The 15,036-nt window shown below is 38.4% G+C and overlaps 1 protein-coding gene across 1 annotated transcript in view; it reads left to right on the top strand.

Annotated features, from left to right (window-relative positions):
• Nucleotides 1-15,036, top strand: part of slc2a9l2 (solute carrier family 2 member 9, like 2) — a 357,677-nt gene that overhangs the window by 213,827 nt on the left and 128,814 nt on the right. Inside the window, exons 10-11 of the mRNA XM_030134527.1 lie at nt 2,200-2,301; nt 4,194-4,269. Of these exons, the coding sequence (XP_029990387.1) occupies nt 2,200-2,301; nt 4,194-4,269 (178 nt within the window). The remainder of the gene's footprint in view (nt 1-2,199; nt 2,302-4,193; nt 4,270-15,036) is intronic.

Here is a 15,036-nt window from a genome sequence, read left to right on the forward strand (position 1 = left end):
CCCATGAATACTTTAATCCCCACTCAGTTCATCACCGAGGAGGAAAACCTGCCGCTTGGGTTCATCCTGGGCTTGATGTCGGCTATGGGGAAGTCTGAGCCTCCACTTCCAGTATGAAGCTGCACCAGTGACCCAAGTAGAAAGACACCTGGGTGGAGAGGGAGAAGAGCCTGTGGAATTATTGATGAGCCTTATAGTGTTGTGTATGAGTAACTCTTTAAGTGTATGTCACTGTGTTTGTACGATACCCTTCATGTATAATGCATTCCAAACCACCAGCAGCTTAATTTTAGCAGAATTCACAGGTGGTTTGAAGGGTAAAGTAAATACCTAGGATGCTCCTTCCTTTTATGTCATATCTTTTTGTATCTGTTACACCATGTTAGATAAAGTTGGTATGTGTCAGTGTAAGTGCAGTGTTTTTCAACCACGTGGGGTCACCTGAAGTTTCGAGCAATTGATAAAAAAATAAAAAAATAATGATTCAATGTATATTTCATTATAATTACAATACCACACACTTTTCCTAATACAAATCAAGTTCACATAAAATGCAGGATATAATATCTGAGAGGGCATATCTTGATTGACCCGATCATGTGACCGCGTGCGTTACTACGCATCAACCGAAAACCGAAAAGAGAATGGAAAGATTTCTTCACCAGACTAGCCCCACTAAGACATCTCCAAGAGAAACTGAGAAGCAGACATCAAAATGGTGTATAATACACATTATATAGACTAAATGTCATCTAAAATTAGCATTTATTTGAAACATAGTATAACAAACTATTACGTGATCAAAAATAAATTATTTTAGCAAAAAAAATGTCTGGAATCGCCAGAAATTTGTGATGTTAAAATAGGGTCACGAGCCAAAAAAAGGTTGGGAACCACTGCTGTAGCATGACCCAGTCTTTCTCAAACAGGGGTATGTGTACCCCCAGGGGTTTTTGGGAAAAATACATTAAATAAATCATCATATACTGAATACAAAATAAATAATGAGAATTAATGCTGAAATATACACAATACAATCAACACAGTAAATACATTCATATTATAGAATTGACACTCCTGACCTTATTTCATTTCAGAACATTTTATTTTATATTATTCAAGATGAGTTTATTTGGGCAATTAAGTAATTATTTTTGTGGGTGAAAGGTTCATTTATTCATTAATGACCAATTTATTTGTTTTTCTTATCAATGAAAGAGGGCACTTTTCAGTTTATATTTTACACAAAATTTTCTTATAAAGATTAGTTTTGGGTTTTTTTCCCCAATATATTAAAGTTAAATATATGATGTTTGTTTCCAACATTTTGAAAATTAAAACAGACACCTTTGGCAGAGGAAGACATTTTTTCTCATTTTTTCAATCAAAAATGCTGAAGCGAGAGTTGGGGGTACTTGGCTAAAAATATATATATTTCAGGGATACTCCACTGTAAAAAGTTTGAGAATCACTGACTTAACCCATAAAGACCCAGTGCTACTTTTCTGGTAGTTCCCAAATAGATTTTTCTCTCTATTTATCCTTTCTGAAGTGATTTATCGCTATTTATTATGACATTATCCTCTGCCTTTTGCATTTTTCACTGTAAATGATTTATTTTCCTATATTTAATTAAGATGTTCATAAAAACTCAGTAAATCTAAAGGTTGTTATGTCAAAACTTTATGTCAAAAATTGAAGAAAAAGTGACTTTTTCAGCAAATATATCATTAACTGGACATAAACCAAGTGTGTCCATCCACTGTCATTGATCCAGCTCCATGGGTTTTACAGGTCAAGGTTAATGTTGTAGAAGATGACGATGTTTCCACGGTAACTATGGAGCCTCTGAACATCCAAATGGGTCATATTTGATGACCGTGAAACGATGACTAACTGTATTTTACACCAATTATTTACATGTATTGATAAGATTAGTGGATCAGCAGATATTAAGCAGTTTATATCAGTAGATGGTTTTGGTCATTAGTGGATGTTTGGGTCTTTGTTGGTTAAAAGATGTCAACTTGTAGTGCATTAATCAAACACCTTCAAGGTCTGTCTGGTGTGAGAAAATGATTAGGTATGTTGTATAAACAGTGTAAACCTGTCATCACTCAGCTAATGAGACAGAAAAAGCACTGGAATGTGTCTAATCTCAGGATGTTTCTCTTTTTCTTTCTTTTTTTTTGTCCCCAGGGCTTAGTGATTGAACGTATAGGGAGGAAACCCCTCCTTATATTTGGTTTTTCTGCGATGGCCGTGTTCTTCAGCCTACTTACAGTTTTCCTCAATTTCCAGGTAAGAAGACACTTGTCTCCCTGACCTCATTTTAGACACACTACAAGTGAAATGCTGTCATGATGCATATAGGTTGATCCGTTCTGCGGTCCAATTACGGTCTGAACAAATTGCCACTGGGATTCCCGTTTGTGATAAAAAGGTTAACATATATCACTTGGACAGAATAAAATTATTGTAATTCCAGAACATAAACCATTCACCTGTATAGAGCTGAAATAACATATGCTGTTACTGTATATACATCTCTTTCAGTATTAACCCTTTATAGGGCACTCATAGAAATACTCCAGATTTCAACTTTAGTGGGTTATTGGAGGACATAACAAGACTTTATTACTTTTGTGACATTTTTCAATTTTTAAACATTTTTATGTCGAAAAATTAAGGTTAATGAAGTTACCATTAGAGCCTGACCGATTAATTGGCTGGCCGATTAATCAGGCCGATTATAGCGTATCACCGATTAATCAACATCGGCCAATATGTAGCTGATGTATTAACTTTTTTGCTGCGCGGAGATTCTGTTGCTCGCTGCTCCTGTGTGTGTGTGTGCGTGCTGTTCGGAGAGTTAGAGGAACAGTAAAGCGAGTTAGTTTAACTTTCACTCCTGCTCGGACAATAACGCTATCACCCCCCTACCCCACCCCCCACTCCAACCCTCTCGGCGAAAATCACGGACTGCTACCGCACGCTCTGATGATGAACCATTGGACCACTAAATCCCCCCCCCCGGCTCTGACCCCCTCCCTCCTCTCCAAAAATCACGGACCCCCCGTCTTATGAAGTATTCACCCCCCCTCCACACACACACACCCATGTCCGTGCGCTTCCTGTCTACCTCACAGTTTCATTCTGCAGGCAGGCCTGGGTGTTAATAGTGTAGGGGAGACCTGGGAAAGTTGTAACACAGGTCAGTTGTAACTCTTACAAGTGCTCCAATTAGGAACAACTTAGGACTCACCTAATTCACTCTGCACATGCTCAGTTTAGTCCTTAGTCCACATGGGAAGTTGTAGTGCCGTGAGGCAGACACATCAAAATTTGTGAGGGAAAACAGAATTTTATGGTCAGTAACATTTTTTACTCTAACTATTTTTGTGATTGAATAGTTTGCATTTGAAAGTTGTGTAAATTATATTTGTGAGGTAAACAAAGATTTATGCAACTGTTTATCCACCTGACCACAATTATCTAATATAAGATTATTATATCTTTTATTATATCTTATATCTATTATATATTATATATATATTACGGGCGACACGGTGGTACAGTGGTTAGCACTCGTGCCTCACAGCAAGAAGGTCCTGGGTTCGATTCCAACACCAGTCGACGGGGGGTGGGACCTTTCTGTGTGGAGTTTGCATGTTCTCCCCGTGTCTGCGTGGGTTCTCTCCGGGTACTCCGGCTTCCTCCCACCATCCAAAGACATGCACTGATAGGTTAATTGGTTAATGTAAATTGCCCATAGGTGTGAATGTGAGAGTGATTATTTGTCTCTATATGTTCAGCCCTGTGATGAACTGGCGACTTGTCCAGGGTGTACCCCGCCTTCGCCCCTATGTAGCTGGGATAGGCTCCAAGCGACCCCCGTGACCCTAGTGAGGATAAAGCGGGGTCAGAAAATGAATGAATGAAAGATTATTATATCCTGTGTAGATCAGTGTTCTTATTTCATATATTAGCCAATATATCGGTTATTGGCCAATATTGTATATCGGCCGATATATTGTATATCGGCTTTTTTTAGCCCCCAATATTGGCATCGGCATTGGCCCCAAAAATCCCATATTGGTCGGGCTCTAGTTACCATATTTGGTTCCGTACCCATAAGTGACAAAAAAATAAATAAATAAAAAACTAACCTCTTGTTCCCTGTCTCGTCCCAGAACACCATGTCATGGATGCCCTACCTCAGTTACATCTGCATACTGGCTGTGATCGCATCCTTTTGCTCTGGTCCAGGTAAAACCAACAACCTACGTAATGAATGACTTTTTTTTTTTTTTTTTCTCTCATTCCCTCTTTTCTGTTCTACCTCTCTGACCTCTTATATGCTCCATGTTAATTAAAATGACGCTTTATTAGACATTATTCACAGTTGATTGTGACGTGTTTAACCTGTAAATGAACAATCAACGTTGGGACCATGTCCTCATTTCAAAAGGGCAGGCCTGGAGATTTTCGACGATATAATCTACCAACTTGTGTGCCAGTAATTAGAATCACAGTGGAGAATTTTGTCATATATTAGCATACTAAATAGTAGCCACAGTACAGTAAGTCAGTGCTAATACTCCGGGGACAGTTTGCACAGCGGGTCTTTGTTGGAGGTTGACTTTGAGTTTCAAGGTGACGTTATTACTGTCATGAGATATATACATCCCTTCTGAATAATAATGTCTCCAGGGGGAAGGATTTGCCTCAGTGTCAGGCAGAGACAGATGAGTTGTGGACATTATGGACAAAATGAAGACACTTAAAAAGTAGAGAGCTCTACTTTAGCTTATAGAGGAGAGGTAAAACACTAATGCGTAGGCTTTCAGGCTGCACACTATCCTCTGTTCCAACATTATAACCGTAGTGGCTGATCGTTCAGTGCTTTGCTCAGGTGCACTTTCGGTTGAAATTCTCAAGGGACACAGATTGTTTCTCACTTATTTCCACCACACAGAGATGATTTATGGCCCATGGAAATAAACAAAGTTCTTCACTGCTTAGAAGTGGTGAGAGACTGGGAGGGATGGTTGGAAATTCCACATAAGGGTTTACCCCAGTTGAGCTAGAAGACACATAGGATACAATCAGACTGCAGGCAAATGTGGACCAAATCTGATCCCCCCCCCCATATGTGACCTGTATCCTATCTGTTAAAGACCGTTTGAACAGCACAACTCAGATGTTTTCAAATCCAACCCAGGCCACTTTCATATTTGGTCCTAAATCTGATACATATCTGATATTTTTCAATGTGACTTCAGTCTGAATGGCCAGGTTGCATTTATCTAACCTTCACTTCATTGAAATGCAACAAACGTCACAATTCTGCATCCCAGGAGGAGGAGCGGCGGGAAAAACAATGTGCCCTGCATGGTCATATACTACATCAGGACCCCTTTTGCACATGTGGGTCACTTCAGGGTCACATTTAGTTCATACTTAAAACCGATACAAGTCGCATTTAATGTGTAATATGAACAGGCACACAAAAAAATCAGATTTCATCAAAAAAATCCAAATTGTGCATTAAGACCTGCTGTCTGAACGCAGCCATATTCTCACAAGTCTTTTGACTATGGAAATGATGGTGTGTATTTAGGGATGGTTATCAAATTCAGTAGTTTTACTAGTACCAACAGAATTCTGCTGGCGCTACCAAGTATTGATTCATGTAAAGTCAAACGGTACCACATTTTGGTACTTGAACGCATCCTCACGTTGCATGTGTTGCATGGGGAGAGAGTGGAGGAGTGTCTGCCTGACGCGATGATGGCATTGGACGCACGAGAGCGTGATTACGTCAGTGGCGTCTTGATGGTAACACCAAGCATTTTAAAGTGTGGCTCCACTTTGCTAAACTTCATGCAGACTGGGCTCGCTGCAGTATCTGTAATGCTAAATGTAAAGCCAGCCACAGCGACACCTCAAACCTGAGGAAACACTTAGTCAAATATAATATACACCTGAAAGCTGAGGAGTGGACAATATTGGAAAGGCCCAAAGGAGCGCAGGCTATGACTCCAGCACCAGGCACCGTCAGTGCACCTGAAACAGCAGACGGCTTTTCACCTACTGCTAGCATCGGGGAGAGGAAGAGGCATAAAAAAAAGTCAGTGTGGAGTGGGCTTGGCTGTTGCCAGATAAAGTAGATATGTTGGTGTTCCTGAAACAGAACTGCTGAACATGTGCAGTACAGTTCATGCTGGAGGGAGTGGTCTGTTTTAGTTTGTAATACTTTAGTTTGAAAAATGTTATATATGTTATATTTATTTTTAAGTTATTTGCCCTCCCCTACACACACTTTTCTCAAGTTTTCTCAACTTTTATGTTGTTATGTTATTTCATTTGTGATGTTGACAAATAAATATTCAGAATTCAGAAGTTTTTACTATTTTTTTTATAGACAAAATAACTTGAATCACCTCACATACACACAAAAAGTACTGAAAACAGGTACCGTTGTATAGCGAGTATTGGTACAGTATCGGTTTAAATGTGAAAGGTACTCATCCCTACCCATCGTCACCATCTGCTCTGGCATGGCCACCGGCTCCTCCCTCTTCATCCACCCATTCATCATGACACTCACCTGTTTCATGCTGTACGGCTGCGGCGCATCAGAATCAGCCTTATTTAAGGCCTGATTCTGCAGCCATGCAGTGCGGAATCATTGTTGGCCCTAGGTTTTTGTTAGTTCCTCTCTGTTAGATTTTTCTTGTTTATTAAATCCCTTTCTTCCTTCATCATTGTGCGTATGAGTCCTCCCTTACACACCTCATGACCCCCATATTCCAACAGGATGAAAACCTGATGATTTAGAAAAAAGGTTATGCCATGTATTATTGTCATTTCAAATGATGTGTTGAAAAACCCTCTAAAGTACTAAAGTCTTTCATAGTAATTCTTTAGAACTAATTAATAGGAAAAGCAAATGTTTATCCTATGTTTTTCGTGGACCAATCATGTCCTTGTATTCATCTCCACCTTTGCTCTTCCATGTCTAACTGCCCATTGTGGTGTGATGTGCCTATTTGAGTGTTTACCTGATAAACAGATATAAAACCCTGTTGGCATAGTCTGAGATTAGTTATACTGTGATTGAACAACCAATGACCTGTAGCACTATTTGCACAGGCAATTTCATTCCTCAACCTCACATTTTCATTACTTGTGTTTAGAGAAAGGAGCATTTGAACTACCGCACGATTCTGAAAACATCCACAGTCAGACAGAGACAGAGGTTGAGTGTGTGGTGGTTATTTCAGATTCACAGACAAACAAATTAAATGACTCAGGCAGCGGTTTTACTAGGTAAAAACCGCTATGTTCTTCTGAGTTAAGTGGTTCAGAAAAGAGTGATTTTTAAAAAAAATTTTGCTTCAAGTTGAGCCGTTGGAAAATGAGCAGGGGTTGGCAGAATCTGAATAAAGGATAAATGGATGGAACACTTGAGTTGTTCTGACCACTTCATCTTCAAGGAGGAGATGCTCAGTGTTTCATATCAGTTTAGCAGCAGCTGGTGAAATTACTTTTTGGTGGGGCGCAGTACACAGCTCAGTTTTCAGATGCACTATAACCATATATCACCACTAGGATACGCCAAAGCACATTCACCACTAGTTTAGAATTAAGGATGTTCCGATTCGATCTACAGATCGCTATCGGCTGCCAATCTGGCATTTTTTAGAAGATCGGATTGGATTTAGTCACAAGATCGGGCCGATTTGTACCGGGTTCTGGGGGTGGGGTGGGGGGGGGGGTGGGGGGTAAACACACGTCCTGCCCCCTAAAATTAAAGTTTCTGAAGACAGGGAAAAGGATAATTAGCTGCACAACAGCGGGAGGCTTAGAGGAATTAGTAAAGCCTCTATAACAGGGGTGTCCAAACTTTTTTTTAAAGAGGGCCAGATCTGATAATGTGGACATTGCCAGGGGCCAGTGGTCCCTTCGGACATTTTTTAAACAGTAAAAATGACATGTAAATGCGCTGTTCTACAACAATTTTATTTTCATTGTCACAATATCATTTTTTTTTAAATGACAATGTAAACAAATTTGAGCCACTCAGGTGTGAACAAATTAAAAAACAAAAACAAAAAAAAACCAGTTCTGCCTTCCTTTCACATCTGGAGTCAGATAACATAGAACAAACTGTATAGAGTATCTTAAACTTCCAAGTTGATAAAAATCTTAACCCCACATTCATTTTAAACATGACTTATATGAGTAATCATTACTCATATATTACTCAGTAATGTAAAGTCTGTTAACATTTAAGACGAAAACGTATGACTCTTACTCTTGTCTTTCACAAAATCATTTAGAAAGTAATATTTTGTGTCACAACTATAAGTACATAACACCAGCAGTTATAGGCAACTAACCTGGCAACTTGGTAGCCTGCCTTGGTGGTGAATTCACTGAACTCCCAGGTTCACATGTAGAGTCACTGTTGTGAGTTTAAAGCAGCTTGAATTTGCTTCACTTTTTCAGAACGCTCACTCCCTGCTAGCTTGTCGTATGCGTTAGCATGTTTTGTCTGCTAGCGTCTCTTTACATTGAATTCCTTAAACAAGGCAACAGTCTGTTGACAAATTAGGCAAACACAATCACCTCGATTTTCAGTGAAAAAAAAATTGTAATTCCCATCTCTCCTGGAAGCAGCGGCCCTCACTGTCAACTTTCGTTTTTTTATTTACAGGTGCCATGGTTAGAAATTAGCGAAAAGGGTTCACGGCAAAGTCACAGAGCCAGATAGAGTTAGAGTGGTGCTGCCACCATGAGGTGAAAGGAGAAACTGCATTTTGAACCTTTTATGATTCATGTACTCGGTTCAACAGTCCAAGCGGGCCATAAATAATACATTCTAAAACCCAAGCTGTGGGCCGTATAAAATCTGACCGCGGGCCGTGATTGGCCCCCGGGCCGGACTTTGGACATGCCTGCTCTATAAGTTTCACTTTATGATCTGGTAGTGATGCGCGAGTCAGGTTTTTTTTAACCCATGGGGCTGTTGTGGAATTATTTGACCCAACCCAACCCGCCCCACAAATAAACTGATATTCTTTTGACCCGCCCCAACCCAACCTGCGAGTAACTGGCTGATGTGTGCATCACTAACGTACGGCACAGAACGCAACCCCCATATAATCCCTGGATGGACCTGTCCGTAGACCAGCTACAGCAGTGGCAAACATATGCCCTGTGGGCCAAAACTGGCCAGCCAAAGGTTCTAATTTGGCCCACAGTATGAATTTGGATAGTGCACAAATTATACCAAAGTTATTAAGAGTCAAAGGTGTCATACTAGTTTTAGTTCAGGTTCCACATTCAGCCCAATTGTGATCTCAAGTAAAATGATAGCATAATAACCTATGGATAATGACTCAAACTTTTAATCAAAATTTTGTTGTAAAAAGTCGGTATTGGATCGGTATCAGATTGGTATCGGCAAACTAATCATAAAAAAAATTGGATTGGATAGAAGGCAAAACAATCCAGATCAGGACATCATTATTTTAAATAGCAATTTTTCATTAAAATAAACATACACAGTATGTGTTTTCAGTCATTTATTTTTTAGATGGGTGCTTTTATGAAACTGGTTCCTCAAAGCAGGACTCAGGGGCTAAAATAAAAAAGATGTAGACTAATGTTATGAAGCAAGTTTGGAAGCACTTTAGGTCTATTTTAAAAATAAATATTGACTGAGATAAAAGAGAAACTATTTTTCTGGTACAACACATTTTTATTTGACGCGCGCGTACAAAAATTTGCATGTAACACGAACACCATGTTTCTATAATGAACTCTCCCGTCTTTTTCTTTCAGGTTTTTTTTCCTCAATACCCACAATATTACACAAAGCAAATCCACAGACAGCTCAGTGACGTAGGAGTTTTCCCCTGAAATTATGACAAAGTCAGTGTTCCAGCAGTGAGCGGATAATTCTGTATACAATGATCACCCTGATGTAACCAAGGTAAAAAGGACACAAAAATTACGCGCTACTTTTTTTTCAAATATTTTTTTATACTGTAACACGTACATTTTGGGAATTGAAGTAAATATGCAAGGGAGAGTGTTTCATAAAAATGACCGTTGTTGCAAAATCACTCGCTATTTATTTGTTTAAATGGGCAGGTTCTGCATGTAACACAGGTGGACACGATGGGTTATACACCAAACATGGAATGAGACTGCTGATTCATGAAAAACCCACATGTCTGGATTAGAAAAACCACTAGCATCATCACATTTAACACAGTGTCTTTATTCATAGTGGTATATAAGACCATTTCAAGCCATGTTTTCAGTTCAAATGCACTGACACCTAGGTAGATTCTCCTGTCCCAGTTTTGGTCCTATTTTTGGCCCCAATATTTGATTAAAAATTCATTAATTTTGGGATGGATCAGAACAGGAGTATATTTATTTATTTATTTATTTAGCATTTTTCTGAGGTCATCATTAGGTACATCCTGGGGGAAATATGTCTAAATTTGTCTGTTATTATTGGGTCTAAAAAGCTGGCAAAGTGCCAGGTACCAAAGTCACCCATCTATCCTTCAAACATGCAAACGAGGGAAAAAAACAGTTTATTTATAATATTACCAGATATATTCTCCTTTGTAATCACAAATATTTTGAGTAGTAATTGTAACTCCCAGTGTCCTAACAGACTACAATTACATTTATTACCCCACCTCCCTGTTTTTGGTTCAGCTTGTTTGTTTGTTTGTTTGTTTGTTTGTTAACACTCTAGCAGCAAAACTATTGATTGGATTCATACCAAAGTGGGTTTATAGATATCTGATTACATTTTGGGAAAAACAGGTCAAAGTAAAAATTTTGTATAAATTTTTTATAATCTTTTTTTCTCCCATTTACATATAATAGGCGACATTTCATATGTCTGTAGCAGCAAAACTATTGGTTGAATTCATACCAAATTGGGTTTATAAATTACCAGTGACCCAGAATAGATGGGGTTACATTTTGGGAAAAGTAGGTCAAAATTTCAAATTTTTCTTTGAATTTTTTTAAATCTTTTTTTTTTTCCCCATTTACTTATCATGGGTGAAATTTCAAATGTCTATAAAAACCATCAATTTTGTTTCAATTTACTTCAAACTTGGAAAATATATAGAATGACTTGATATGCTGACATCACCACACATATAGACATGATGGCATCGTCTGAATCGATGCCAAAATAAGCTACAATACATGTGAGGGGCGGGGTTTGTTGTGCCTGGTACCACTTGTGTACTTTTACTGCTCTTACCCATACCCTCTATCAGTAATAACTATCATGGATTGCTCAGTCTGATTCCTGTAAATTCTTGTGTTATTTTGGACTATACAGTTTGGAAGTGTGATGCAATGCTTCCTCGGTAAACTCCGATGTGAGGCTTGTGTGAACGGTGAATCCATCACCTGAAGGAAACGCATTATATTCCTTAAAATGTTTCATCAGAAATATTCCTCTTTTCCATTCTTTCCTCTGAGTCTATAACCAATTATCTGTTAGAAGGGTGACTGATGGCGGTAACATTCTTCCAGTATTACATGATAGATACCTTTGCTATTGTTTTTCCTCAGTATCTGCAGCGTCCTTACTTATCTTTTCCACACTATCTTCTGGCTGTTTATCACGGCAGCATCTTTGTGTTTAGAGCTGGCCATACTTTAGCTGTCCGCTCCGCATCCTCATTGTGGGACAAATGATCACCCTTGTAAATCACCTGCTTGGCTCCACAGCGGCTTGTTTATCTTTCCAGTTTATGGGAAGGTAGTGGGAGGAAGTGTTCTCTAACTTTTATTTATGCTTCCTTGTTGTTGGAGTGTTTTGCCCACACTGTACACTATATTATCACTTTGAATACATGTGCTGCCATCCTGCTGATTTCCTGTCCCCAGGCCTTTCACTCCCACTGGCCTTTTCAAAGTCTGTTGTCATTTTCTCAGTAAAACACGAGAAATTGCATTTCGGTCTTTGAGTGTCCCCTTCATTAGTGGAACCATATACAGGGGGAGACAGAGCAGGTGCACAGGGACTTGTTGTCTTTGAAGACCCTTGTTGTGAAGAGGAATCCAAATCACAGCATCGTAAAATGAAGCGCACACTGGTTTGTTTGTTCTATTGTGGTTCATTAAAAGAATCTCTCACTATGGTAATTTATCCAACATCCTCCATGGGTTCAAGACATTTTATTGTACTGTGTCTGTGGAACCAGTTGAGACGACACTGACAGGAAAATAAAGAAGTCAACCTGTTTGATGGACTGTAGCTGTGGGAGCAGGAGCAGTAGTGAAAAGTATAACAGCAACAGCAGGTATTAGTAGTTGTTTTTTTTCTCCATAAAATGTCAACTAAAATTGATGAAAAATCACTAAATAAGGATATTCTTTATGTCCATTTCTACAAACTGGTTAAGAGCAAATACTCTAGGCTTTGTCGTGTCACCACTGTTGTTGTTTTCCATCTGAAATGGCTGTGATGTCTGTTTCCCACAGATGAGGTCAGGGAGTAATCTGGTCTCCACATCAGTCTGTGGGACCTGTTGTATCAGACATGTTTCACACTTTAAGATAAGATAAGATTATCCTTTTTAGGAAATATGCAGTGTTACAGCAGCATAGGGATATGAGGAAATATAAAAAGTATAAAAAATATATATATATATACAGAAATATAAAAATAACACTTGGTAGAAACAGTTGTTCACTTTGTTTTATTGTTTTGTGTTACCTTCAAGGATGTATGTATGTATATATTTATTTTTCTGGTATGTCAATATATGTGTGTATTGCTCTATGTGTATGTGAAGATGATAAGTTTACTGCTTACAAAAGATCCAAGGGAATTGATTTATCATATATTATGCTGATGGAAGCTAAAGGATAGACTGTTGTGTGGAGAAGGGGCGGGATTAAATAAGTTATACTTCCTCCCACTCCTTTGCAAATGTGTGAAGGAAGTCATATTTTGTTTTCACATTTTTCATATTTTCTTGCAATCTGTTTTGTTTCTAAGGTCTAAGTAGGATTCCTTTTGTTGCATATTCCAAATAAACTAAACTAAACAGTAATAATGAATGACCACAGAAAATGCATGTAAAGTAGTAAAGTATGAAGCATCACAATTGCATATGGTAAAAGAAGTTTCCATAATCATACTGAAAAGAAAAAGTTTTGGGTTTTTTATCAGGAGATTTAGGGAACGGCTGCATCAAAAACATTCAACAGTGAGTTAAATGTTCTGTTTTTTTACCCTTATTCCGAAAAATACACAATCCTAAAAGCATTTACATGACTAATCAAAATTAATAGTCCACAGATAACCCTGTTTACATGCAATCATTTTATTCAAGGTTTTCCACTAGGGGTGAACACATATTCATTCTTTTGTTCCTTCAGGTTTTAATACATGCCTCTATCTGAAAACCAGCTCCCATCCTCCTCCATGATGTTTAAAACTAGGTGTGTTTCCCCCTCTAACCAGAAATGTGGACTTTATCTGCAGCATCTGTATTTACCAGAGTGAGTCTTTGCCTCCAGCCCAGCTGAGCATTAATCGAGGCAACCTGCGGTAAAATTTGCAAATTAGATGCACCTCCCAAATGTGATGTACATATATCCAAAAAATCCTAATAAAACCAGAACAGCAGCATATCATACATGTCTGAAATGAAAAATGCAGATTTTTGGAGAAAATATTCAAATAAAATGTGCTGTTTAAGTGATACTTGTCATATTCAGACTAATAGTGAAATATTTGTGTGCTCACACTCATTGACAATAGGGCAGAACTGGAAAAAGGGGCCGATAATGGATCAACCATTAATTATTAGGACATAAGAAAATCAATAACTGATACAGAAAATTGATGTATTTTAGGTAAATCTACAAATCCTGATGTCAGTATTTAAAATAAACCAAACTTAGAGCTGTGTTGAACTGACTTTCAGATAACTTGTCATAAGAGACAGAATTCTGACACAATACTCAACAAATGAGTTTATGCTAATTAGCTTAATTGTGCTTCAGCAGGTTTGAGAGGAATTCTTTCGCTGGTGAAAAGGTCGACTGCAGACCCTGGGTCCTGAGGGCTGAATGGGGATGAGTCTGGGGACCAGGCTCAAGTGTTACTTCAGAGGAATAGGGAGAGTATATTTTCCAGTGGGTGAGAGGAGGGCAGAGCTGGCTGGACTGAGCGGAGTCTGGAGCTGAGCTGAGGCTTATATCTGGAGAGAGGCAGGTGGCACAAACTCAACTCTGCTTTAGATAAACAGAAAGACAAACACAAGGCAAAGAAAACTACAGCCCTGACATAACTTTAATATAAAGTACAAGAATGAGTCAGTAATATTAACATGTATTACCATTATTATTGTTGTTGTTGTTGTTGTTATTATTATTATTATTATTATTATTGTGATGTTATTGTTAATATCAAGAATAGGGGGCCCTCTAGTGGTCAGAATAAGTTGCAGTACCGTACATTTTGTCCTTTTTGTGTTCCCGTAGTCGTCATCAGCTCAGACCTAAGAAAAAACTAAACAATAAAGATATTTTTCTCACTCTGTACGGCCAGGAAAACGTTTGCCTGTGAGTATTTTTACATTCAGTTGTTGTATGAATGTATGCAAAAAAAAAAAAAAAACAACCTCTGATGCAAACCTTTGTTGTTGGATAAAGGAACGTTGTAAATTTCCAGTTAGTTTGTAAATGCTAATCGTTAGCATGTCTATGGAATTTTCCATTCAAGTTAGCCTCAAGCTAGCGATTTCATTTCTATTCATTTAAATGTACTAAGGCAACAAACATAACTGAGACATATTCTGTATGTATGTTTTGCAGTTTCGCAGTTAGTCTAGCGTAAAGTTTTGGAGAGAAGTTCGATGTCCGGCTTTTCTTGGGAAACCTGTTATCTATCTGCCAAGCTAGTCACTACACACACACAAGCAGGGGCTACTACTACTACTACCAATAATAATAATAATAATA

Source organism: Sphaeramia orbicularis, chromosome 5 (assembly GCF_902148855.1).
Source record: "Sphaeramia orbicularis chromosome 5, fSphaOr1.1, whole genome shotgun sequence".
NCBI classification, from domain to species: Eukaryota; Metazoa; Chordata; class Actinopteri; order Kurtiformes; family Apogonidae; genus Sphaeramia; species Sphaeramia orbicularis.